General features: G+C 44.8%; 1 protein-coding gene and 1 long non-coding RNA gene across 3 annotated transcripts in view; both read left to right on the top strand.

Annotated features, from left to right (window-relative positions):
* LOC309528998 overlaps positions 1-24,123 on the top strand; it is a 46,135-nt gene extending 22,012 nt beyond the window's left edge. The window contains exons 2-4 of one of the 2 annotated variants that reach the window (XR_014218014.1): positions 8,972-9,059; positions 15,085-15,288; positions 24,052-24,123. This is a non-coding gene — a long non-coding RNA (uncharacterized lncRNA). Of the gene's footprint in view, positions 1-8,971; positions 9,060-15,084; positions 15,289-15,702; positions 16,376-24,051 lie in introns of those variants that run through there. The other variant, XR_014218015.1, reaches the window with a different exon arrangement.
* A 1,532-nt stretch (positions 24,124-25,655) lies between these two features.
* The window catches only part of NR2E1 (nuclear receptor subfamily 2 group E member 1), a 29,031-nt gene continuing 26,822 nt past the window's right edge, over positions 25,656-27,864 (top strand). The window contains exon 1 of the mRNA XM_082216678.1: positions 25,656-25,829. Within this exon, the coding sequence (XP_082072804.1) occupies positions 25,805-25,829 (25 nt within the window). The 5' untranslated portion in view covers positions 25,656-25,804. The remainder of the gene's footprint in view (positions 25,830-27,864) is intronic.

The following is a 27,864-nucleotide window of genomic DNA, read 5'->3' as shown; positions in this document are numbered from 1 at the left end:
ATATGTGCAGTCCAGATGAATGGAGTACTTGGGGGGGGGGTGAAGTCCAGATTCAGCTAGGACTTGTAAACAGTCAGTAAAGTTAGAGCCTTCCACACAGAACTTACCATTAGAGTACATTTCCTTGTTCTAATTTTCACAGTGAACCAGTGCACATCCATTTTCTATACTGGAGTAGAAAATGGTTCTCAGTCTCAATCTATACATTACAGCAGCCCAAACTTCATTGAGATAGTTGTGCCAATTTTATATATGTTATGTTCAGAGCTGGAGTTCTGTACTTGGGAGATGCCCTACTGCAGAAGTCTTTAACCTTTTCAGACCTGGGACCCATCTTTTACACAATATGCATTTGGGGACCCACTTCTCAATTTTTCACCATGCATTTGCATAGTAGTAGTTCCTCTTTTGTGACCCACCTTGGATTATGCCATGACCTGGTAGTGGTTCCTAACTCATCAGTTGAGAACCAATACCCTCCTGGGTTTTTAAGTGTTTAGCTGAGTAAGCAATGACGGAGCAGACAGCAAGTAGCCAAAAGCATATTCTGAAGTCCATACATTGCTCCAGAGGTCAAATTGTACTGCTTCTGAGCAATTGGCAACTGTTCTTTTTATTCCTGCTGTCATTTGTATTTATGATTTTGTTGTTCTTGATTTGTTTCCATCACCCCATCTTAATCCTCCCAGCAATCAAGTGAGGTAGATTATGTAAGAGCTATAGTGACTGACTACAAGGCTAGAGAGCTTCATAACTGAGTGGGGATTTCAATCTGGGTCTCCCCAGTCCAAGCCCCAAACACTAATCCAGCCTTTGTCACCCTTGTACTTCTGATGTTTTGGACTACAACTCCCATAAACCTGAGTCAGTCCAAAACCTGACTGATACTTAAGACTTCATCTTCCATCAACCCCAGCCAGTTAATGTTGAACTGTTGTAGTCCAAAATATCTGGAGGGCACCAGCTTGGTGAAGGTTGTTTTAACCATTCCAGAGAACCATTCCTGCCACCACAGATTGGGTTTCATTGGAGAATTTAGGTAGGTGATAAATTTCCTGGTAGGTAGGAGTCATGGTCTCCCCCATTGTCATTGGAATAATGGAAATTGGGTGCAGGGTAGAGTGTTTGGTTCCCTCCAGGAAAGTATACAGGGATTGTTCCCCCTCCAACTCTGATAACATTGGGCTTTGGAATGCCACAAGACCTGGGCCAGCCCTTTCCAGACTCCTTCATATCTGAGTCATTGTTGAACTATTATGGGATTACAGTTACAACTGATGTAACCGTATATTTATGAAGTGCTGTGCTAACTCTTGCTAAAATGTTCTCTCTAGAGACTTAATGGTCTTCTGCTTTCATTAAAAAAAAACAAAAAACGTTGCTTACCACTGTCCCTATTTCTCCTTTTTATCCTCATGGAACATTGCACAAAACTATTAGGAAAATCTCACAGGAAAATGTGCTATAGGTAACACATCCGCACACACATATTACATGTACTTCCGCATTCTACTTCCTGTATCTTATCTTCTTCATAGCACTGAAGAACTTTATCCACTTTCCCCTTTTTCCTTCTGTTTGCACAGCGAGAAAAGAGAAGAATAGTCCAAGGTATGCAGCTCTCTGTAGAAAACTTGAAGACAAGTAAACATTTTTGCCAATCTCCTAACCTTGCACCCTCAACCATTTTCTTGGCTCATAGCCACACACACGAAACCAGTAGTCAGTGCTTGTCACTACCACAAATCAGCCTTCCTACTTTGCCTTTGGACCACTTGTGGGTGAAGTGAGTGTCTCAATTCCTCATATAAAACAAAAATAGCAGTTCAGCAGTAGTGTGCAGTACAACACACAGGCATGGCTGGTTGAGATGTGGGAGAGGGCTTCCTCCTGTGGTTATGCCTGGATTACAGAACTCCTTACTTCAGAAGGTCAGTTTGGCCCTCTTCCTCCTTGCTTCTTGCTGCTTAAATATATGCATATATAGCAGGCATCTGACCAGCTACATTCAGAATTCTGCTATGGATGCCCCTGTGTTTTTGGTTTTGCCACCTGCATGCCCGTTTCTGTTTTACTGCTGTTTATTGTTTTTGTTGATTATTTATTTTTGTTGGATTTTATTGTATGTTGTAAGCAGCCTATAGTATTGCAAATGCAGTGGAAGGGCAGGATAGAAATAAATTTAATATTGTGGTTATTTGAATAGGCCAGGCACAAAGGCTGAAGTTAATAAACTATTAATAAAAGTAAGTTTATTGGGAAATCTGATCACTTGGAATTCCAAACATAAAAGCAGTCTAAAAAGCTCTCTTCCCCACTTAGAAGCTGGGTATATACCCCACTTAGAAGCTGGGTATATATATAAGTTGTGAAGTTATTAACATTTACTTTACAAGTTATAGGGAAGACCTGCAACCTCCATGATCCTCAGCATATATTAACTGGGGGGCAGGGCACAGAGCCACAAACCAGGAATTTTATTCTGTGATAGCATATTCTTCTCCAAAGAAAGTTCCAGGTGACATCTGAATCTCTATTTGCAACTGCAGTGAATCACTTCAAGCACAACTCACAGGAAAGTGGAGTCTTCTCTTTAAATAGAAATGAATGACTTACCCAACTTGTTGACAGGGAGTAAGGATGATCATACAAATACTTAGAATGGCAAGAGACAAAGTTAGTGAAAGGCTGAACCAATATAAAATTGAAGTAAGCCACTTACAATGTAATCCTATACATGTCCACACAGAAATAAGAAGACCCATTGAGCTCTGTGAGGTTTACGCCCAGGTAAGCGTGTATAGGATTTAAACTTGAAGTGTTGAACTGTTAGTTTTAACAAAAAGGAGCAGCCTTCTCTAGTATTAAATCAGGATAATTTATGGTTTTATTTCCAAAGGGGATATATATATAATGATAGACTCCATTGCCTTTTCCCCTAAAATGACTGGCAAGGTAGACTTCCAGTGCAATGCAAACATGTGTTCAGCATGACATGCTCCTAGTTCAGTATGTATATTACTGCAGTGTTACTTATCCTTTCCCCAGCAATTAAGATTTTTAGAAAATGTATTTAATTTTTATTTTATTTTTACTTTAAGGAAGCCCTAATGATTGTGAAAATATTTTTTTGAAACAATAACAACCATCTGTAAAAGGCTTTATGATCTAGTTTGTGTGTCCTGCCCCAAAAGTTTTCAGATTCTACAAAATGTCATGCATTAGATTCAACATAAAACATACCAATGAAACATGTTTATGGGGGAAAAAAGAAAATGATCTGCTAGGTCTGTTACATAAAACAATACAATCTGTTAATTTGTACAATTTGGTTTGTCTACAGAACCTGAGCTTTATTTAAGACAATAATGTCCATTGCAGTCCCATGCATGTCTACTCCAGTGCTACAGAAGTCAATAGGACTCACTCCCAGGTAAGTATGCAAAAACTTACCTGGGAGTAAGTTTCACTGAATTCAGTAGAACTTCTGAGAAGACATGCCTAGGATTTCACTGTTAATATGGGGAAATAATCTTAAATACGTAGTACCATTGATCCTCATACTTTTCTTCCTAAAAAAAAAAACCCAACACAAAATGGAGTTTCTAAAACATTTTTACACAGTTTTCAAGACTAAAGATGTGCACTTATGCAAACACTCAAAGGGAGCCTGATCTGTCATTCTTTAAGTACTTAAAGCTCTCACTAGATCAGTACAATGAATACAGGATTAGGGCTGCAATTCTGAGAAGGTAAACATGCCACTCTGGAATAGCTGTTTTCTGTGTTACACTCTCTGCAAAGTGACACCCTTGCATTTTGCCTCTCTCTCCCCCCACACACATACACCCCAAATGAAAAGTTGCTTAGATACAAGAAGCTTGCACAGATGGACAGATAGTGGTGCAGTAAGTCCTTGTCTACTGCATTTCAAGAAGAGACATCAAATTCTCAAGTGCGTGAATTGCTGTAAGAGATACAGCTTGTTTAAAAGGGAAAGGGGGTGGGTATGTGTGTGAGAGAAGTAGGGGGGCAGCTCCTTCCCAAAGAACATAAAATTATAAACCAAGCCCCATGCAGTTTTCCTATTTGAGAGCCTCATCTCAACCATCAAATAAAAACAAGTTAAAATTATTATGTGAAAACGATTGCATGGGGCGATATTGTGTCACATGGATACTTTCGTATCATGCAGATGCAGTTTGGAAGTGTTGCAGTTCAAAGAGCGAAAAGGGAGGAGAGAGAAACCCAAACAGCAAAAAATAAAAAAGGAACAAAATTAATGTGTGCTTCAACCCATTCTTGAAAACAAGTGTCACCGGATCAAGCTAAGCATGTGTATATATTTATAACATATGTGTATATATTTGTAACTGTAGAGAGATGTTTTAACTAACCAGCAACAAGTTCAGTATTAAGAGAAATGATGTTCAGATGGCAAAATGCAAGTGAGTTTCGCTTCTTATCGCTGTGCTGTCAACATCCAGAGTCCCCTAAGTCCAAGAGAGGCGAGACTGGCAACAGCTAGCTTCCCCCTCAGATTCCAGGTTCAATAAAGATTACATCATGGAAAAACTATGCCATGTAGCCTGAGAATCAAAGCCATCACAATTGGTGGCTGTTTAACTGTAATGTCACTGAAACACATACTTCCCACCCCTCCCCTGTTCTCCCCCCCCCTTGCTTCCCTTCTCCTTGCTAGTTCACCACACTCATCCCTTCTACTTTTCGTACCATTAAGGCCAGCTTTATTGGGGAGAAGAAAATCTGATCAAAACTGTCGACCGCCAACTGCCGATTTTCAATGGATTCAATAAAGGCCACCTTAACGATTTCCCTAATTAATGGATGACATCTTTGGCTGGAGGAGAGGCGATGTATTCTACTCTGTCTTAGTCTTTGTTAGCCTTCTAATTAACTTTCGTAGGTCACCCAGGTCTCCCAAACCTAAAAGTGAAGAGGGCCATTGTGCTAGGAGCAGTAAACTTACTTTTTTCTGCCTGGGTACTTAAAAGTGGGGGGGGGATGATTACAGGCAGGGAAAAATAACTCCATTTAAAGTCTTTGTGAGTACAGAGAATACATAGGTCCCTGCCATAGAAAATAATTGAAACACCTTTTTATACCAATATTTCCATGCATAATAAAACAAATTAGCAAAGTCCATCTAACTCCAGATGCATTTTTCCAATTACTTTGAGGGAATGTGAACTCCAGTTAGTCAATGAAAGGGTTTCAGCTTAGTGAACAAATTGCTACTGCAACAGCTATCAGTTGTATAACAGTTGTGGTGTGGCATGTTAAGCAGAGTCTGAGTTAACAGCACGCACACACACACACACACACACACACACACACACAGTTAGAAATTATGGATATAATTTAATGTTTATGAAAGATCACGGTGGAATTATACAACAAAGTTTAATTTGTTCCACTGCCTTTGATGGAATCTCAACTGATTCTGGTTTTTTGAAGTGAAAGTAGAAAGGGCAAATCTTTTTCCTTCAAAAGTATGATCCAACTAAAATGCAAAAGTATAAAGATATTGACCTACATGACTAATTTCTGTATGTAAAATGTATTAACTGTACTTTGCTGGCATCTGCATTTCAGTTGCTCCCCTTGAATCATCCACAATACTATTATAAATCATCAAATAATATAAGGTCCATCATACCGTTACAAGACTTAACGTACTTGAAATGAACCAATTAGGCTGAAATATAGCCCAGGAGCTTGTAGTGTTGCATTTACCTTGTGTCTGGTTGATTAATGGACTAATAGAGCCCATGTGATATAGGTGATTTGAGTATTGAAATAGGACCAGAGAATTTCAGTCTCAAATCCCTACTCAGCCATTGAGCTTGCTGGATGATCTTGGCTAGTCATTCCCTCTCAGGCTAACCTACATCATAGAACCTTGGGATGAACCTTGTATGCTATCCTAGGCTCCAAGGATGAAGTGTCTAATACAACCTTCCCCAACCTTGAGTCCCCAGATGTTGTTGGACTACAACTCCCATCATCCCAAGCTAGGACCAGTGGTCAGGGATGTTGGAAGTTGTAGTGCAGCAACTTCTGGGAACCCAAGGTTGAGAAAGGCTGATATAATAAGTAGAATATGAAGCTTGTAGATGAATTCTGCTCTGTTATATAATAGTCTTTATAGTTAAAAGGTAAAGGACCCCTGAACAGTTAAGTCCAATCAAAGGCAACTATGGGTTTGCTGCACTCATCTCGCTTTTCAAGCTGAGGGAGCTGGTGTTTGTCTGCAGACAGCTTTCCAGGTCATGCGGCCAGCATGACTAAACCGCTTCTGGCACAACGGAACATGGAAGCCAGAGCACACAGCGGTACCTATTTATCTACTTGCGCTGTTATATTTTCAAACTGCTAGGTTGCCAGAAGCTGGGACAGAGCAATGGGAGCTCACACCATCGCAGGGATTCAAACTGCCAACCTTCCGATCGGCAAGCCCAAGAGGCTCAGTGGTTTAGACCACAGTGCCACCCTCTCTATAGTTACTCACATCTAACTCCCACTGAAAAGACCATCTTTATAGTATAGAAGGGTTGCATGTTGTGTTTTTATTTATCCATTTTTTGTAAGCCCATTTCCAATATGTAAACAATTGAAGGGGGGGAAACAGCTTCAGCAGGGCTGGTGAGTTTCTATCCCAGGCAGAGACTTTGGACAAGTTACAATGGCCTCCCTGCTACCACACAACTCTCAGATTGCCAGTGGCCAAAAGATTGTTCATGCACACTGTGTTCTGCTGCTTGTGGTCTGCAGGGCTGTGAAATATGGGTTGCTTCAAGGTGCCCAGTAAATTACCCATAATATGCTTGCTCATTCCCACTCCTCATAAAGTGCTCACTCATCCAGTCCCAATCCCATAGTGGGACTAGTGCTCTTTGGACCTTGTTTGCTGTTTCAATCACCTGAGCTTGAGATAATTGCTCATGATGGCCCTTCAGGATGAGGAAAAGAAGAAGCAAACTCACCCCCAGTCTTCAGTTTACAGGGGCGAGTTGAAGAAACTTTGAAGAGGTCCAGCACTGTGTCTCTGTCAGGAACTGCAGTGCTTAGCATTACCCCATCTGACAATCCATGTTGCTATAGCTTCTCAGTGAAGAGCAGTCCATGGCTCAGCCTTGAAAATCCCAGGGAACATCTCTACCTCCACTGGATCCCCTTTCCCACAAAGGTTCATAGAGTAACCAGGTGAGGAAACTCTGAGGAAGCCCAGTGCCACATCCCAAGAGCATTTTGGTAGTAGGTGTCTCCATTATCTAGTGGGTGAAGAAGGCAGCGGGAAAGCAGAGCAGACAAAACCTCTCATCTCTGTCTTCCCCAGACCTCTGAATTCCTCATCTGTTACCGCATTATATCTCATGGAGATAGCTGCTGCTTTCAGCTAAATTTTTTTGTTAAAATATGTTATCTAGATAATTGCCTCAAACATGTATCCTGACAACAGGATATGCCTTATTCACTCTATACATTGTTTCACGGAAGCCGTTTTGTTTTGTTTTGTTTTCAAAAAGACTTTTTAATGGCAGTTAATGAACCAATTGGTCACACAAATTAACCTTTCACAGTCATTGCTGTGCTTACATGTAGTATACAGAAGCAAAGCAATACCAACATGATCTTATGAACCTTGAAATCAACAGTGCCTTGTACGTGATATTATTGTTGGGATACTGCCAGGGAGACAAAGTCCATCGTGGCCCCCAAGGCGGCTGCCGGACGATCCATTGATCTCCCGTAGACACGCAGTATCAGCAATTAGCGACACGAGCTCCAGAAAATAGCTTGCCACATTCTGGAACTGATGCACACTCTATCAGCAGATAATTCACAGCAGAAGTTGCACGCAGGAGAGCATATTTACAAGTTTATTCAGCGTTGATCATTACAAAGAAAAACATGACTGCCTGCATCAGTGTCTCCAGACACACAGAGAGAAAACGAAAGCAATAGGAAACAAACATCCTGTGAACAGGAAATGCGCAGACTCTGTGACTCACAAAGCCTGCTCCCTTTTAAGGTGGAACGGAAATATCCTAACAATTATATCCCACCACCAGTACCGTTAAGCAACACATAGACCCAGTATTCTGCATTTGGTAGTTAAGGAGAGAATTATTCTATTAGAGCACTACTCTGGGCTTTAAAAGCAGTTTATTTTTATTTAGAACTCTTGGCCTCAAGGGTCCTCTTTTATTATCTTACCGTTGTCAGTGGTTTCATTCTCTAAACAATCATTCTGTTAACTAATCAAATTCATACTTGGTAAAGGACATTTTAGAAAGTAGGAGGAATTCGGCACGTGTAGCCCTCAGATTGTGGCTTCTTTGGTTATGCTAGCTTCTTTGGATCCCCTAAAAGGTAATGCGGGAGTCTCTGAATAATGATGCTTTCTGACGTGCTCATGAGGAGCCGACATAAATATGACATTGGCACTTAAGCATTTAAAGCATTTCACAGTGTCTATCACTTTTCTGTAAATATCCCAACCTCCACTACATTATACATCTTCTGCCACTGCTGTTGTGTTTTACCCTCTCAACCTTTCCTATCTCTCCCAATGCCATTGCATTCATCGCCTCATCCTATTTGCCATTCTTGTCTTTCCATGATGAATTTCCTCCCAGTCTCTTGAACTCATTTCTATTCCTCTCTGATGCTCTCCAGTTTGGTTTCAGACACTTCACTCCAGTGGAGCTGCTCTCACAGAAATCATTAATGACCTTCTTTCAGGGAGGTCAAACAGCTCCTTCTCCATCCTCTTTCTCCTTGATCTTTCCTCCACCTTTGATACAAATGATAAGGCCTGTTCTCAGAGCTATCATGCCCTTCTTCAGCCATAGATTATGCTAGTTGAAGAATGATAATGGTAATCGTATTAATGTTGGGACAGAGTCAATGGTGTTAATCATTGTGCTGTCATCTGTCCTCTAAGGGCCCAATCATGGAGACAAGTGAAAGAGAGCTGCTGAAATCCACAGCCCAAGAAGGAAGGCAGTGTCTGTCACATCCCTTTGTTGCAGGTATTTCTGCCATACAATCTTTCTAAACACTGTCTTAATTCTTTGGGCTGGCGCAGACTTCCCAGATATTGTGAACTACAATTCCCAGTGTTCCTGTCTTTCAGCCATGCTGCCCAGGGCTGATGGGAGTTGTAGTCCAAAATATATGGAGAACAACAGCTTGGGGAAGGCTAGTGTAGAAAGAAGAATGGAATCCCAACCAGGAGTTCAGTCTTGATTGCTTTGGCAGGTGGGGAAGGCATGAGAGCTAAGAAACCAATGGGTGGACAGGATATCTAGACTTGAGCACACAGTGAGTGTTAAGAGACCAGAAGCATGTCAGGCAAGGATTCTATTTGAATGCCACCACCCAGCTCCAGCAAATATCCTTCCTTCAATACCTAAAGATCCTCACGTGGAAGTTCAGGGAAGCTGAAAATATATTTAGGCTGCAATCCTATATTTACTTACCTGGGAGTAAATTCCATTAAATTCAGTGGGGTCTGCCTTTGCATAGACTTGTATAGGATTACACTGTTACAGGATTAGTTAAAAGGCAACTAAGGTTATTTAATTAGTTAACAGCTTAGACTACACCAATGAAAATCATCCCTGAAGTTACACCATAAGTCCAGAATATGACAACGTAACTAGCCAATTGTTTACAGCACATGGTGTGCAGGTATGAATAAGGTACCCACACACAGAAAACCAGCATAGCGGGAAGGCTACAACCCTCCTTCCTGACATTTAATATTCTATAAACAGAGTTTTATAAATTAAAAAATAGGTAAAGTATTCAAACAGCTTAGGACTGGAAAGCGTCCATTGTCAATTGTAGGCTGGTTAGCTTCATTTCTGTCCTAGGAAAACTGGAGGAAAGAATCATTAAATATAAAATAACCAACCATATAGAAGAACAAGCTTTGCTGAAGCTGAACATGCATGGCTGCTGCAAGGATAAGTCCTGTCTCAGTAACCTACTAAAGCAGTGGTTCCCAATTAGGGGTCCAGGGACCCTGGGGGTCCACACAATGCACCCAGAGAGTCCACGACCCCATCCTTTGCCTCCCCCCAACTATTTTTTTGTCATTTTTGCATGGTAATATCACAAATTTTATTGTGTGTTTTAGCGCTGTGACTCTTCAATATATTGGTCAAAATCACATCGCAATAATGATTTGACCCAGCAATGTACAGCAGCATATCACTCCTCATGCAAGGGAGAGCAGGGCAGTGGATTTCAAGGATCCTCCGATATTGCATGATGACATCAGCCAATAGCACTGCTGATCTGAGCTGCCTTCCCTCACGTTGAGGGGAAACAAGGTAGCCAATTGAGAAGTGCTGCCTTCCCCTCATGCGGATGGAGAACAAGGCAGCTGGTTGCCCTCACTTCAAGGCACCATGGCACTACCTTCCCCTGGCACTGAGGCAGAGCAGCTTTTCTCAGTTAGCAGGGCAGCAGCAGCAGCCACAGTGTCCAGTGCATCTTCGCTGGCTGCCACCACTGGCTGTCTCTCTCCCCATCCCCATCCCCTCCCACTCAAACCATGCAGTGGAGGTGACTTCACTTTGTCTCCTTCCCCCACCCATCCGATCTCCACGGCTGCTCCTTCCTTCATCCCCACACCTGGTCTCCAATTTCAGACATCAGGATATATCGGAATATCATGATGTTTAACTGCTGATATATCACGATGTTGAAAGCCAGATATCACTCAGCCCTAGTCTGTTTTTTAGTACAGTGGTACCTTGGTTTTCGAACGTAATGTTAGCAGTCATAAGAGGAAAGGTCCTCTTGTGGATCAGGAACTGGTTATATCACAAGATGCAGAGAGTAGGAATAAATGAGGCAGTTCTCCCAGTGGAAGGATGTAGAAAGTGGAGGTTCCTCAAGGGTCAGTAATGAGACCTGTACTTTTAATGTTCATAAATAATCTATAGTGAGGAGTGAGGTGACCAAGTTTTTTACAATACTGAATTGGTTCAAAAGTGATTGTGAAGAGCTCCAAAAGCACCTGAGAGAATGGATAGTAAAATGCCAAATACAATGCAATGTAAGCAAATGTAAAGTGATGTGTGGAGGGCAAACAAAAATCTTTATTTCACATATATGCTCAATGGGTCTGAACTGCTGGTCACTGACCAGGTATGAGACCTTGGGGTCATGGTAGATGATTCAGCCCAGTGTGTGGCAGCTGTGAGAAAGGCAAACTCTATGCTAAGGATAATTAGAAAAAGGGATTGATATCGGAATGCCATTATAACAAATCTATGTTGCAGCTGCATTTGGAATACTGCATACAGTTGTGCTCACCTCAAAAAGGATTTTGTGGAGCTGGGAAAGGTTCAGAAAAGGGGAGGCAAAATAATTATGGGGCTGGTTGGGCCTCTTTAGTATAGAGAAAAGGTGAGGAAGAGGCATCATGATAAGAGTGCATGAAGATTATCCAGGGCATAGAGAAAGTGGAAACGGGAAAGTTTTTCTCCCTTCCCATAACACTACAAGTCATTGACATCAAACGAAGCTGAATGTTGGAGGGTTCAGAATAGACAAAAGAAAGAACACGGTGCATAGCAAGTTTGCTCCCACAGGAGGCGTGATGGCCACCAACTTGGATGGCTTTAAAAGAGGATTAGAGTGTTTCCCAACCTTGGGCCTCCAGCTGTTTTTGGACTACAATTCCCATCATCCCTAGCTAGCAAGACCAGTGGTCAGGGATGATGGGAACTGTAGTTTGAAAACAGCTGGAGGCCCTAGACAAATTCATGGAGGACAAGGCTATTGGTGGTTGCTAGCCATGATGTCAGTGTTACACCTCCACTGTCTGAGAAGGGAAGCCTCTGAGTGCCAGTTGCTGGGATTCACAAGTGGGAAGAGTGCTTCTCACAGGCACCTGTTTGGTCAGTGTGAGAACCGGATGCTAGACTAGATAGGCCGTTGGCCTGATCCAGCAGGTTCTCTTTTATGTTCTTACAAGTATGACCTTCAGCAAAGTGTTGCAGTGCATCTGCTCCTCCTTAGAGGAGAATTCCTGTTGAGGGTTTTAGGTAACCAGCTCACCAGCCATGTGCTCCTTCAAGATATTCCATCCCATCCCCTCAGCTTCAAGTTTTCTTTTCCAGCAGACACTTAACCTTTGTGGTCACTGAATGTGTTCAGCTCTCATAGTGTTGACCTGTTAGGGCTTTAAAAAATGTTTTGTATACTTCTGCAAACCACAAGGTTATCTGTAATATGTTGACGCCAGCTTCTTGTTTCTCAGTGGACATGTTTGGGCTGCAAAGTTATTGGCTCAGTACTCACCACCTGAGATCACTGGTAGAGGGAGTCCTCTAGCTCAGTGTTTCCCAACCTTTTTTGGGCAAAGGCACACTTGTTTGATGAAAAAAATCTCGAGGCACACCACCATTACAGCCCCGTGACGTCAGCGCGCAGCGTCACGCCGGGAGGGACGCACGAAAGTGTAAGTTCAATTTTTTCCCTCCCCCTTGCCGGGGAACCTCCAAGCTTTGGGGGTGGGGGGGGGAGGAGGCAGCAAAGCGAGGCAGGAAGGAGAGCGTGGCTTGGCTGGGTGAGCTTTGGCAGGGGCAGGGAATGAGAGCCGCGAGGCGGGCGCTGCGGACGGAGGCGCTGCCCGCCGAGCTCGCAGGCAGCCAGGCAGGCAGACGGCGAGAGACCTGCGCTGGGCGGCCTCTCCTCGCCACCGCCGCCCCGCCTCTCGCCGCCTGACTCGCCCGCCTCCCTCCAGGCAACATCTCGCGGCACACCAGGCAACATCTCGCGGCACACTAGTGTGCCGCGGAACAGTGGTTGAAAAACACTGCTCTAGCTTAATTGGTTTGAGTTTCCAGCTGTTTTTCTTTCTTTCTTTTAAATAACAACATAGTTCAGGTCCAAAATAATTACAACTAAAGCAATATTTTAAGGACTTTTAGCATAAGTGAAGAAGAACTAAATTAATGCTTCCACCCAACCCTTGATGCCACACAAATTCAGCCAAAACAGATGAAAAAACCATGAAAATTCCTGTAAGGATGATGGGAAAATCGTATTTCCCCTTTTTTTAAATACCACCAAGAGAGTGCATCCCAAGTAACTCCTGCAATGTTTGATACTGCCATATGCTAAGGAGGTTGACCACAGCTATTATTATACTACACTAATGAAACGAGAAATCATGCTGGCATGTGCTGTGTTTTTGTCCTTTCCTCTTGTGTGGTGTTATGCAGGGAATCACAGTGTGTTTTTTAAAAAAGAAAAGAAAAGAAAAGATCTGAATATGATGATGACATGAGGAATCAACTATTATGCAATCATCATAATGACTGAGGTAATTAAGTAGTACACAAAAAAATCTATTCTAAACTCTGCCTCTTGAAAAACTGCAGGAAACCAAAATCTGCAGGGAGCTGGGCACATTTGATTTTGTCTTTCTTCCCATTTGACTCCTGTTTAAGTCATAAATTTCTCCTCTGCATATGAAATGTGCCAGTTATGAAATTTCATCTCCAACAGTCTTCCCTGTGCCTGATGTTACACTGATGTGCCAAGACAAAGGGGTGTTTGTGTAAAACTTGCATCCATGCTGGCTGACTTCTGCTTCCCAGTTTACCTCGCAAAATAAAAAATATACAAGATCCAAATTTTCAAAGTACAGGGCATTGTAAGCAGGATGGTGGTACCTGTATCATTGAGTTATGTAGAGTTACTACATTCTGAGAAAAACACTTCTATTCTGTTTTATGCACCATAGAAATAAATAGCTAGTATAAGTTTTGCTCTGCAGTCCTATGACACTTACTTGGGAGCAACCCACCAACCTCAATAGGACTTACTTCTGAGTATACATGTATAGGATTGCACACTGTTAATGCACACACACACACACACACACACACTACCAGCTTCATGCTGTTGTTTTCACTTTAGTAGTCTTCAGATGGGATGCCAGGTTTAACTTGCACAACAGAGAGAAAGTCACATATTCATCGAAATAGATGAGTTGCTTTTGCTCTCTCTCTCTCACTCTTTTAACTTTTGTGTTCTTGGAGACATAACATTAAAGCATGAGAGAGACAGCCAGGGAGAGCATGACGTCCTCTAATCCAACAAGTCACCTTCCCCAGCTCAAACACCAAGTGATTTTCTCTCTCTCTCCCTCTCCCTCTCTCTCTTTCTCCCCTGCCTTATAAGAAAGAAATTGACTTTTGTTTGGAGTTTGTGAAAAGTGGGACTCGGGGCCCAGTCAATGGGGCTCCCCGCAGTGCACTCTGAGTGGAGCCATCTCGAACCAGTCAGCCACGGCACCAATTAATCCGCCCTTTGTCAGAGGCCCAGCCCCAGCAGTAGCAGTGGCAGCAAAGGCAACAGCAACACATTTGGCCATTGTTCGGGCCTTCATGCAATGGGATTTATCCTTTCAAAGAGCAAGTTTTGTCCCAAAGAGTTCGAGCGGAAGTTTCTCACTGACAATTTGCCCCAAATAGATAGATTTGTCAGAAGCAACCTTTAAAAGGAAAGAAAAAGGAAAGAAATGCCACATAATTATTATTTTTCTAAGATGCATCTCTCTCTCTATCTCTTTGTAGGCCTAGTCTGGGCAGGTGCAGTAGGCTGAGAAGAGCCCATGGTCTGAGGTAGTGTTAAAAATGGGATTGGTGGGATAGATGAGGCGGCTCTGTTCATCTCAAGACAGATGTAGCAAGCAAGCTTCTTTGTACAGCTGCTTTGACTTCTTAAAGCCGGGGGGGGGGAGGTTTAGAGTCTTTTACATGTCATTGTCATGATTACTACATAGCATTGCATTAGGCCAGGCAGATTTGGCAGCCTCCAAATGCTTCCCTAAGAGGTCAATAAGAATGATCCAAACAGGTTCCTCCAAGACTGTACACCAGACATGGTGGTGGCCTTTTTGCATAACTTGATGCAGCTAAGGAGAGTCTGCCCAGCACAAGAAAAACTGAAAATAGACCTTTGCTATGTTTTTGAGACTTGCTGTTTTACTATTGCCACTGAATACAGCAACTTGTTTGTTCCCAGCAGGAATTACGGAGCAAAACTTGCAAAATCTATAACTCGCTACAGTGGAGAAGGGGAAGCTACTAACATGAGTTTAACCAAATTGCGGGAGGCAATGGAAGACAGGAGTGCCTGGTGTGCTCTGGTCCATGGGGTCACGAAGAGTCAGACACGACTAAACAACAACAACAACAACAGTGGAGTGAAAGTGGGAGCATCCATTTGGTAAGCTTTGTAGCTCATACAGAACAGCACGTACCTGAACACATGCGCATAGGCTAGCAGAAAGATATTGATATCTGTGAGCTATAAGTCACTTCAAGTAAGATGCATCAGAAGGGCATGGTAGAGACCTAGTACTTGAAATGGCAAGTAGGGACTCAGGTGCTTAAATGCTCTTCAACACAAAAACAAACAAACAAATCATTTTCATACAGAAAAACTAAATTTCAGAGAGAAGGTGCTTCTCCCAGCCTTCTCCCTGACCTAGTTGCTCTCTATGTGCAAGAATGTTTTTATAATCATACAGAGGAACATTCAGTTCGGTGAAATTCCAACTGCAATATGAAATTATACACAGGTTTATCATTGTGAGAGAGATCAATTGTTTTAGGGTGACTTCTGTTTCTTTCCTTTCAGAACTAAAAGCTATTTTACAAATCTCTTCCCCCACCCACAAAGGAGGAACTGGGAGCGATGGTACTTTGTGCCTCAAAGACTTATACAAATGAAAAGTCTGGTAGGAAATATACTTAACATTCATATATTTTAAAGCGAGTCTCTGAGATCTCACATTTGAAGGGAACAGATTAAGACAGTCTCCAAAACCAGATAAAGGCGTGAAAGGTTTCAAATGATCAGTGGAGAAGTGGCATTGGCTTGAATGGATTCCTGGTGCTCTCTGAAGGTTGTTTGGTTGGTCCTAATAAAAATATTTTCCCAACTGCAGATCTCAAAGAGTGCTGTACTGCCTGATACTTCCTGCCTTAAGGATACATGTGATTCTTTCTCAGGTGTATCTGTGGTTATTGTGAAGTATAAGTAGTGACTACAACAAATGTTCTTAAAATTCATTATGATTGATTGACTGCAATTTAGTCTAGCAATGCTTTTGGGCATTACAGTGAATCTTGTGCCCGGCTACAAAAATTGCTTCTCACCACCCACCCCAAATATAAAATTATGTCTTTGCAGGAGTCCTCACCACCACTGCCCAACAGAAAGACTTATTCCAAGACCCCAGTGCACAGATTTCCCATCTAAATGAAGCAGATGTTTTACTGGTTGGTCCCGTTTGTACGTTGAGCATTTCCTGACTCTTAGCGTTCATATAATGCCATCTTTATCTATGTCATCTATGTCATCTTTAAGGGATGCGGGTGGCGCTGTGGGTAAAACCTCAGCGCCTAGGACTTGCTGATCGCATGGTCAGCGGTTCGAATCCCCGCAGCGGGGTGCGCTCCCGTTGCTCGGTCTCAGCGCCTGCCAACCTAGCAGTTCGAAAGCACTCCCAGGTGCAAGTAGATAAATAGGGACTGCTTACTAGCGGGAAGGTAAATGGCATTTCCGTGTGTGCTGCGCTGGCTTGCCAGAGCAGCTTTGTCACGCTGGCCACGTGACCCGGAAGTGTCTGCGGACAGCGCTGGCTCCCGGCCTCTAGGGTGAGATGAGCGCACAACCCTAGAGTCTGTCAAGACTGGCCCGTAGGGGCAGGGGTACCTTTACCTTTACCTTTTATGTCATCTTTATGAGAAGCAAACTTTTAAGACCACAAAATGTGGTCAAGGCGTAAAGAAATAACTTGCATAGCAAGTATCACAACTTTTCACAAACTTGTAGCTACTGGAATTTAATGGAAAACTTTTGATCTGTCATAAAAAATTCAAAGATGTCAAGCTTCAAAATTCTGATGCCTCCTATAACCTGGTTTCAGAGAGTCAGGCTGTCAGAATAGTTGAGTGTGCAGGAAAGGTGGACTGTGAATAAGTTAGGGGTTACTCAGTTTCAACATGTGCACACTGTGTACGATGTGTGAATAGCAAGTGGGGGTAAATTTGTGTTTGCACACTCTCTCCTGAGAGATATCCATCTGTCTCCTCCTATACTAGTTTTTAAATTGGACTTAGAGATCTTTTAATTTTGATCTGCTTTTAGTTATGATGCTGGGCTTTGTGGCTTTAATTGTTTAAGATCTCACTTTATCTGTCTTAGGTTGTTTTACCTGGTTTGTTACGCTAGCCAAAAGAGTGTTTTAGATGGTGGCTTTTGTTTTGGATTTTTTTATTCCTAAATGAAATCCACTGTGGTGCTTGAGCTCGTGGTGCCTTTTCTGATGAGGTCCTTGCAGCTCATTTCCTCCCTCTAGTGAAGACTTAGGCACCTTGGTTACATATTGTGGAGCATATTTCTTTCACGTATGCAGAAAAGACAAAACAGAAAGGCAAGGACCTGTTGTTTACCCATGAGGTGATTTGTTCCTTTAGTCTCATACAGAGCAAAACCCCAGGTGGCCTTTAACAAGTATTCACTAGTTCAAACCACTTGCTGTTAACAGCCTTAAATGCAACAATACTGTATTTAAACAAACAGGGGGAAATGGTTAAGTACTAGTGGGATTCCACACTAATCTCCTTGGTGCATTTGCAATCATATTTTGCTTTCAAAATATTGTTTCACTGCATGATGATAATCCTTCACAAATGAACCATTATACAGTGGTACCTCGGGTTAAGTACTTAATTCGTTCCAGAGGTCTGTTCTTAACCTGAAACTGTTCTTAACCTGAAGCACCACTTTAGCTAATGGGGCCTCCTGCTGCCACCATGCCGCCAGAGCACGATTTCTGTTCTTATCCCGAAGCAAAGTTCTTAACCTGAAGCACTAATTCTGGGTTAGCAGAGTCTGTAACCTGAAGCGTATGTAACCTGAAGCATATGTAACCTGAGGTACCACTGTACCTAGAACAAAAAGTGCTTATGACAACACATACCTCTTTGCTGTGACACCTTGCAGTTGCTTAATAGATATTATCACTTCACACCATGCACCTCCCGTAACTCTGGTTCATTGGCATTCTTGTTAAAGCAAATAAATTAGAATCTCATGTGTGCTTTACCCATGTGTTTACCATGTCAAATTGTGCTATGATTTGTTATAATACCAGTACAACCTCTGCTCATATACCCTGTGCTGCGATGAATCAGTGCCTCTGGCCGTTAACCAGAAGGTTGGTGGTTCAAGCCCACCCAGGGAAGGCTGTGGGCAGGATTCCTGCATTTCAGAGGGTTGAACTAGATGCCTCTTGGGGTTCCTTCCAACTCTACAATTCTGTGGTTCTTTGAATGAGTATGCTAAATATACAGTGTAGAATTATACATGCCGCCATAGACCATGGTCAAAACTCTTGTGGTCTCCCTCCGTCATTCTCTCTCACATACGTACACCAGTTTTTTAAGTAGTGAGAAATATTGTACACTTCATTCCTCATCCTGAATATGGATTTAAATGAAACTTCTACATAATTTCAGACATTGATGAATATATGAGGGCTTCAACAAATAAATGGTACTTTCTATATGCAACAAGGACTTATTTTCCCTGGAAAGATGCTGTGCAGCAGATAGGATGTAGAATCTTCCATCTTCCACAGAGTGTATTCTCCATTTCTGAGAGCTGAGCAGGTGTGCATGCAGAGTTCTGTCGCATCACAAATACAGAGCACTCTATAAGCACATAACTGCCTTATATAATTTTGGGTCATGCATGCCTAGTATGTTTAGAGTGTTTTCACATCATGCATCATCTTCTGGAACTTGATACATATGGATCTTCTCTGTGATCACAAACATACTGAAGCTGTTGTTTATGTAACAGTCTTCCTGGAGGGAGTTAATAAGAATTCAGGTGATAACAATCACAGACAAATATTTGTTAGTGGACCTCGTTCCCTTCTGGTAGATCCCATAATGTCAGCAAATAACATGACTTTTAGGAATTAGAAAATGTTTAAAATATTATTGGTCATGAATTTCAACACCACAGTAAAAGAACAGTGCCATGAAGATGGAACATTGATCTAACAGTAGTTGTGATATCATGAGGACTAAAGCCTGCTGATTCATTGGCTCTTTGGTATATGACCATACATACAAGCTGTGGGTGTTTTTCTGATTTGATTGTTGTAGGTCTATTAGCTAAGTTTTAATTGATTATTGGCTGCTGTTTCAGATGGCAATTGTAAGTATTGTGAGCATTATTGACCACCAATAATGGAAAGAACAGAGGAGAATATTTTAAATAAAGTTGCACGGACCTGATAAGTGGGTATTAGCCATGTGGGTTATTGTGCCAAACAGAAGCAACTTAAAATTGCATTTATTAAATAACTTTGAAACCTGATGTGTAGGGAGATGCTGTAATATTGCAACCAATTAATTGGCTGAAAGCTGGGTTGCTGAAGGATGCTCCCAAATGTTAATTTGCCCAAATTTTAAACATTTAAGAAATATTGCTTAGCCTGCAGGTGCCACTGTGTGAAGCTAAAATTACGCTCAGAGTCTTTTGCCATGCCTTTACCAGCCTGACATGCAGGATTTTAGTTCTCCCCCCCCCCAGCCCTTGCCCTGTGCCAGTGCAGGGAGCAGGGAGCTTCACCTGCATAATATCTCTGTGTCAGGCTGTTGTGCTGTCAAAGGCAGAGAGCCAGGGCCAGGACAAAGAAGAAATAAAAGGTGATAGCAGCCTAAGTGAAGCACGGCTTCTCCCTCTTTTAGCAAACTCTGTGAGGCTGTTACCCACACTAGGTCCATTTTCTCTGGAAGTAACCTTGGCTGAAGTCACCCATTGAATCAATAAATATACTCTTCGAAGAAGTGAATTAACCAGTCAGTGCAGACCCCTGTTAGAAGGGAATTTGTCTCCCGATGTACTGGCAGGTCAGATACCAATGGAGGCAGACAAGCCAGTCCAGGGCTGGCATTTCCTTTTCTGAAGGCATATATGTGATTAATGGGGCGTTTCATTGCTGCAAGTGAACTGTGGCTGAATTGCCTGCACTGCTTCATCTCTGAATGGAGGGAGCAGGAGAATGCTTGGTGACTGATAGCTTTTGTTAGCGCAGGCAGCCTGGACTCTGGTATTACTCCTCCCCTTGCCTCTCCTTGAAGATGCATTCACAGAGAGCAAGTGCTTTGCAACCGGTCCTCATGCTTGCCCTGCTGTCAGGCAGCTGAGCTCACCTGGGACTCACTTTCTGCACACTTTGGATTCTTTGGACTCGACTTCCCAAGAAGCGTCTGTCTGGTCCGACAGAATGAATGAATGAATGAATGGGTGTAGGGTTCATTTCCAAAAGCATTCTGTACTTACAATGGAAATTTGAGGCCAAAGTAGAAGTTATCCTGCTGCAAAAATGGCCCGTCCTTTCCCCTCCATAATATCTCACAGAACTTACCCTGTCTCTTGACATCAGGACATTTTTCACTTCTCTGTCCTTGTTCTGTATCACTAATGCAGCTGCTGTAGGGATGTGTATAGAAACTTGGAGAGGATACCATATTTATTCAATATTATCCTTCCTTCCTCACGTTTGTGAATTCAGCAAAGTGCATCCATTTGCAGCTTAAAATAAGGAAGTTTTGATAGTCTAGTTTTAGTCTTTTAGTTTAAGTAATCCAGGATGCTTTAATGCAGACTGGATTCTCCTGGTATTTCCCCTTTACTTCCCTTAACGCAATCTTGTAAACAGTAAATATAACATTTACTCACTTAGAATAGTTGTTGAAGAGTAACAGATACTGCAGCCTCGTTCAGGCAGGCTTAAAATGATCATCAGGTTACAAAGACATACTTTAGTCTAGTTTAAAGTGGTGTCTGAGTAATGGGGCTTAGACATCCAGATGTTTTACATTGGTGAGATGAAGTGCAAAGAGGAAGTGCCCAACCAGGTGGAGAGATTTTATGTATGTATATATAGTCCCTCCCCCTAACAAGGCACTGTAGGAGTCTCTCTCTGAGTCCTCTCTAGGAAATTTACAGCACTCTGAGCTACGGCTCTTCTAGTGTGCCTATCCAGCAAACATGCATGGTTGGTTTTTGACTGCATTGTAAATATCTCACAGCTCCTGCTGATCCAAGCAAGGAATTGTGGACTCGAGGGAAATTCTACATATGCTGCTGAAAGGGAACATGGACCTGCAGTTACCGTTTTCAATAGCACCATGGATTGGAGAGTAACATTTGGTTTGGTCTTAATTCCATGCAGCTCAAAAAGAACATAAGCTTAGGTCTGCGGATCCATTCTAATCATTCTGATGGATTCTAATCAACCAAAACTTTAATCACCAATTATAATCCTGAATTGCTTGTTTCTCATTCCCTCTGTTTTTGGTTCAAGTCTTTATTTGCTTGCACAAATGTAGCCAATATGGAACCACACAAACACAAAAGAGTAAACCCAAACTCCACATAAGTACCAAAAATCTGTAGGAAAGAACCATAATTGTGGAAATGGGTAGGGGGAGTCAAAACAGTCCAATGATGACTCAGTGTGCATGGAGTCCACCCCGTGGATGTTTGATAGATGAATGTTGCTGCATGTCAAGGTGGCCTCAACGCTGCAGACAAGGATTTGCCAGCTGGCTGGCAGAGGGCATATTTCTACCTGCATATTGCAAGGTCCAGCCCAATAAGTGGTGTTCCTCTACCTACGCATCAGACTGTTGGTTTGTGGACTCGGATGACACAGGGCGGTTCCGTAATGCTTCATACACCTGAATCAGAATCCCTCCCGATAACCTTTTGCTTTGTTAGGGGGTTGATTCTGGTGGCCCCATAGCAGAGGTGGCCACAACAAGGCCATGCATTCTGGAGAAGCTTGCTGCTGCAAGCGCCTGAAACAAAACATAACCTGCCGTCTCACCTATGCAGTTGATCTCTTCTTTCCTCCTCTTCTTTAAAAGAAAGAAAGAAATCATTTCCTCTTTTAAGCAAAGGGATTATTTACTGCAAATCCGAAAGCAATAAATACACCATGACCAATTCCGCAAAGAGGCTCACAGCCAAAGGATCTCCCCTCCTCGTTATGTCGTTAGAGAACTGTAGCCGATTTAATTAAACGTGCTGACTGCTGATCCGCAGCAAGATCTGCGGCGCCTGGGGTAAAAACATCCCCTTGACATGCACGCGAAACAATGCCGCCAACCCTTTACATCCCCCCATCGACTGATGGGATTGAACGGGAGGGTCTCTCTCCAGACTCCCCTCCTCCTTTCCGCGCGGACACCCCCCTATCGAAGCGATGTAAAGCCCCCCAAAGCAGCCCCCTTCCCTGGGAGAGGTTAATAAGCTCTTGTTCTACTGACAGAGCCTCTGATTGGGTTTAAAGTTCGAGTTTAGTAATCTCTTAAAGATCAGGGGCTCGGATAATGGCTCTCTTTGACTAGGTCCTTTTTATCGTTTGGGGGCTGAGAAGATGAGGGGGGCAACTTAGGACGAGCCGGTGTGTGTGTGTGTGTGTGTGTGTGTGTGTGTGTGTGTGTAAAAGAGGGACTGCTGCAGATCTGGGTAAGAGCCCCCCATCCTCTGAGCAGAAGGGTCTACTTTGGTCCCCTGTGGAATCAAGCGGCAGAATTGGGACCACAGCTTCCACTTACTGTCTGAGGGTATCCTGCAGAATTGCTTGATCCCGGGATCCCAAATAAGGAGCTTCCTTTTAAGAGGCTGGTGTTAGTTCAATGAAGTTTTCTGAAATCGTGGTGGCGCTGGGGTTACCTGCTAGGAAAGGTTTGTGTTCTGGAATAAGAATTCATTGCGTATCTTACGATGGTTTGTTAAATCTACTGTTTTAGCCATTCGCTTTGGTTGCATTATAATAAGCCTTTGGGGTTCAAAAGATAAAAGACGGGGGATAAATATCCACGTTTGCATCAAGTACATTACAAAACTTTCTCATCCAAATGAAATAAATCTCAAGTACAGTGGTTTGTGGAAATGGGATCAGATCTGTTGCTCGTTGGTGTTCAGTTCTATGGGGATGTCCAGTCTTCCCCCTGGGATATCAGAGATGGCGACCATTAGAACTCAGCCATAGCAGGAGATGGGGGCTCGGGGTGGGACGCGCGATTAAGGCCACCTGTTTAGAGCGAAGACTCCGCGTTTCGGATTGGCTGCTTGTTCCAGGTTGGGATGAGATGGGGAACTTTCATCAGATCATACGGACTAGTCCAGGCGTAGGCAAACCTCGGCCCTCCAAATGTTCGGGACTACAATTCCCATCATCCCCGACCACTGGTCCTGTTAGCTAGGGATGATGGGAATTGTAGTCCTAAACATCTGGAGGGCCGGAGTTTGCCTATCCCTGGACTAGTCACTTGGGGAGATTTTGCTTGCTGCTGTGTCCTGATGGCTCAGTTCACCATTTAATGGGTCGGTCGCTTGAACGAAAGAAGCATTTGTAGCAGGTGGGAGAATCCTTTCTTGGGTTACTGCTGCGACCTAATAGTCGTAAAGTGGCGGGGGGGGGGGGCATTGCTTGCGGTGCGGAATTTCTCCAAGAGGACGTGTGTAGACTGGAAGATCTTTGGACATGCAGCATCACTATCATTCTAAGCCGGCCTTCTTCACCCTGTTGCCCTTCAGCCCAGATGATCCGGACTCCAACTCCCAGCTAGCACGTCCAATGGCCAGCTAGGGGGATGCTGTGCTAGGCAAACCAGATCACAGTCGTGGGAGCGGGACGTGTTCACATAATCGTGCTTCAGTCTTGGAAACCAGCTATGCACACATAAGTATATAGATACACCTGCATGCACTTCTGCTTTGAACGCCTGCCCCTGAAGAACAGCCGGGGAAGCCACTGGCTGGGGGGGGGGCGCACTTGCTTTTGGCATAGGAAAGGTCCCCTGCTCAAGTCCTGGGAGAAGCTCCCTGGCGTTGGCAAAATCGAGCTACACAGACAAATGATCTGGTTCAGTTTTCCATGTTCCTTAGGAATGCTGCGTAACCTAGTGAAGTACTTCGAGGGCGGGCAGATGATCCAATCACAGCCCTGACTAAAGGGAGACCATTACTTCCCAAGTGTCCCCATCACTCGCCAGTCCTTACAACAGCCTTAACCTGTAGGCCGACAGCATCAGCAGCGCCCACGTGGCTGCGCAGCAAACGCTGAAGCCCGAGCAGGAGCTGCCAAGGCGCTGGGGCCCAGGGCGAACTGCAGGCCGAGCTTCACCACCGGGAGGGGACTTTCCCGCCCCAAAACTCAGGAGACGAGGAGGAACCGCAGGACCACCACCACCTGAGCATCATCAGCCAGGCTTCAGAAGCTGGTGGGGCCCGATCCACCACGCACGTTTCTGCAGCAAAGAAAAAAGATCCACTTCTGTTTCCTACAGTGGCTTTCTTCAAGGGAGTGCGCGAAGGATGGAAGGATGGAAGAACTCTCGGGATCGGGAGCAAAATGGAATGGGGGGGAGTTAGAAGCAATCCCCCCCCCATCGCCGCTTCCCTTGCTGCCCCCAGCCTGGGCGAAGAGGCTCGAGCCTCGTATACAGGCCATCTCTCGCCCCCTCGACTCTGGAGCGCGCCCCCGCCTGGCCGGGAGGGACGCTTTCCTTGGAGAAAGTCCCGGGGGAGGCTGGTTGACCAGGCTCTCCATTAACAAGTCAACCACGCCGCTGGGGAGGGAAATCGGATTGTAGGAGAAGAGATCCCTACTTTAAAAAAACTTTTTTAAAAATATGTATTTATTATTTATTTGTTTGCGTTTGCATCGAAGGCTGGTAAGAAGCAAGAGAGAGAAACGCTCCGGACTCGCCTTTTCCAAACTCCTGAGCAGAAGCCGCTGGGAGGTTCATTAATAGCATTAGAATTTAACACCTCCCTCCCACCCAGCTGACGTCACGCACATCGCCCAGAACTGGCTTGCTGTGAAGGTGGTTGGAGGGAGGGGGGGCGAGATGGAGGAAGAGGAGGGACGGAGGCGCGAGGAGCCCCCTCCCCCCCCCCTCCCGGCGGGCTGCCTGTCAGCGCTCCCGGGGGATATGATAGGCGCTTCAGGCTGGAGGCTCAAAGCACAAAGTCAGCCCGTGGGGTGAACTTCTGGAAACCTTTCACTTTTTTCCCTCTCTCCGCTCGGTGCCATTCACTTTCTGAGAACCAGACCCTGCCTCTTCTGACGTTGCCCCCCCCCCATCACCACCGCCACCCCCCGGTGCCTTCTTATCATTTGCCCGCCTCTGATCTCTGCCTCGGCGCAGCGCAGCTCCGGCGTCCTCCTCTCGCCGTGGGGCTCTTCATGCCGAGCCCCCCTCCTTCTCGCCAGCCCCACCGCGCCGCCCCCTTCCTCGAACCCTCCGGAGGGACGACGAGGACGACCAACTTCTCCTCCTGAGGAGCCACCGGCGTCTCCTTTCGCTTGGAAAAGAAGCAGCGAGCGAGCGAGCGAAGCCAAACTCTCTCTCCCCTTCCCCCCCCCCGCCCCGCGCCCCGTCAGCTCCTCCCGCCAGAAAAAGGGAAAGTTTCCCCTCTCTCTGCCAGGCGGGACAAGCGGAGAAAGTGACTTGGGGAGGCGGGAGGCGGGCGAGGAGGAAGAGGAGGAGGAGATGCGTCGCTTTCGCCCGCGGGAGGAACCCTGAGGCAGCTGCCCCGAGGGAGCCGGAGGAGAAGCCGCAGCGCCCGCCCGCTCGCCGCCTCCGGGAAAGAAGCCCCAGCCGGAGCCGCCGCCGCCACCCCGAGGGACTCCGCCATGAGCAAGCCGGCGGGATCCACAAGTGGGTAACGCGCAGCGGGGGGGGGGGGCGAGTGGCTTCGCAGCCAGGCTGGGTGCCTCCGAGGCGGCGGGGAAGGGGGGGGTCCTCTCGCTCCGAGTCTGGATCTTCCCGGGAGCGAGCCCACGCGGAGGGGCTTTCCTCGCAAGGGAGTCTGCGGAGGATCGCGCTGCGTGGCTTTGGGATTTGGGAGGTGGTTGTTTTCTCCGGATGGGGATTCGGGCCTGTAATGAACTTCAGATTTCCCCTTTCTGATCGCGGGGAGGGGGGGGGCAAGGATGGGGCGCTGGTAGGTCGCGATCGAGTCAAACATTTGCTCACGCGGGTCGCTTTCCCACGGCGGAGATCGCGATGCCGATCGACCTGCGCAACTTCCTTCTGCTGCTCTTAATCCGTTTTAGAAAGAGAAGCGAGAGCAGCCCGAAACTTCGGAGTTGAATGCCAAGGAGGAGGAGGGAGGGAGCCGTTCTCTGGAAAGAGGATTTGACGGGAATACTTTGCACACCATTTCCAGCCTTACCGAATAATCCTGCGAAAGGGAGAAGCAGAAACAACTTAAAAGTCACATTTCCCTTAATCCTAAATCCGGGTACACCTCATAACGGAGGGATTTCTTTCTTTAAGTCTGATTGACCGCTCGGGCTAGGAGTTGGCTTCAGACTCCAGAAATCCAAGAAGGGACTTTGGGGGTGGGTGTCCCCCCCCTCTCTTTTTTTGGTCGTAATATGCATAATAGGGTCAGTAACGTACACGATCTAGTTTGATGTAAGGCGACTAGTGCAACAGGTCATTTTAGGGCGAGAGCGTGGGCTCACGGTGACTTTTTTTTAGCAACATCAAAAATGCCTTTGGAGAAAAGCACGTGCGTGTAGAAATGCCTGCCCCCAAAAAGGGCACATTTGAGCTCAAGAATCGTCTCCCTTTATTTCCTCTCCACCCTCTTCTTTCTCCGCGTGTGTTGCTTGCTGTAACTGCAGACTAACTTTATTCCGAATTATCTGGCATCGCTCGATATTGACTCGCCTTCGAAACTTTTTCCCAGAGAGCAAAGTATATAAAAGAGGATATTTCTCTCTCTCTCTCTCTCTCTCTCTCTCTCTCTCTCTCTGTGTGTGTGTGTGTGTGTGTACACCACCATCATCAAAAAGAGAAAGTAAAGGTTTTTTTCTGTATTTGAGGATCACCAAAATATAGTGTGGGGCTGGGAGCGGGGAGGTTAGCGGGATGGATCTGATAGCAAAATCCCTTTGGATCCATCTAGAGCAAACCTCTCCCGTCTGTTTCCCCGCAATCTTTGGAGGGGTCAGGGGACGGGACATCCGCGTTGTTCTTGCCAGGGGACATGCAGACTGTTATCTAAAGAGAGGTGGAAATTATTCTCGGGCCAACTTTGTGAAATTATGGAGGCTATGGATAATTTACTCGAGAGTAGTTCTACTTTCAACGGAGCTTCCTCCAGGTCACCGTGCATGGAACTGCCGCCTTATAGCTCGATTCTTTATATCTGTTACCTTAGAATTTAGTAGCCAGGATCCAGTGGGCGTGTGTTCAAAGTTGGTGCAGCTTTTTGCCACAGCCCCCTGAGTTTGGCCTTGTTGTTCCGCTAGTCCCTGGGGTTGAACCAAACTGCCTCGGGGAGATGGGCTCCCCAAGTGTCCCGTTACCTCCCCTCCTTGGGACTCTGTCGCCTCTTACACTGAGGGCCATCACAGGTTCTTTCGGATAACTTTATCCCTAAGGAGAAATTAAGAATGTGGTTTTGAACCGGGAAGGGATGTGTGTGCGTGAGAGAAATGTGTTAAGACACTTTTTCTTTCTTTCTTTTCTTTTTAACTAAATGCGATTTCTGTGACCTGGGAATGAGATCCCTAGAGTGGGGTCGGGATGTTACTTGGAAGTAAGTTTCCTTCATTTCAAGGAGGCGAGAGGGACTTCTCCTGCCCCGTCTCCCGCGGCGGCAGCCCGCCCGGGATAGCTTAAAAACAAAATTCACTTGGCATAACGGAATAAACGCCGCTGGAAGATTAGCTCGGGAGGA

This window comes from Podarcis vaucheri, assembly GCF_965113315.1.
Source record: "Podarcis vaucheri genome assembly, chromosome: 3".
Classification (NCBI taxonomy): Eukaryota; Metazoa; Chordata; class Lepidosauria; order Squamata; family Lacertidae; genus Podarcis; species Podarcis vaucheri.
The sequence above is the reverse complement of the archived record's forward strand: the minus strand, read 5'-3'. Positions and strand labels throughout refer to the sequence as shown.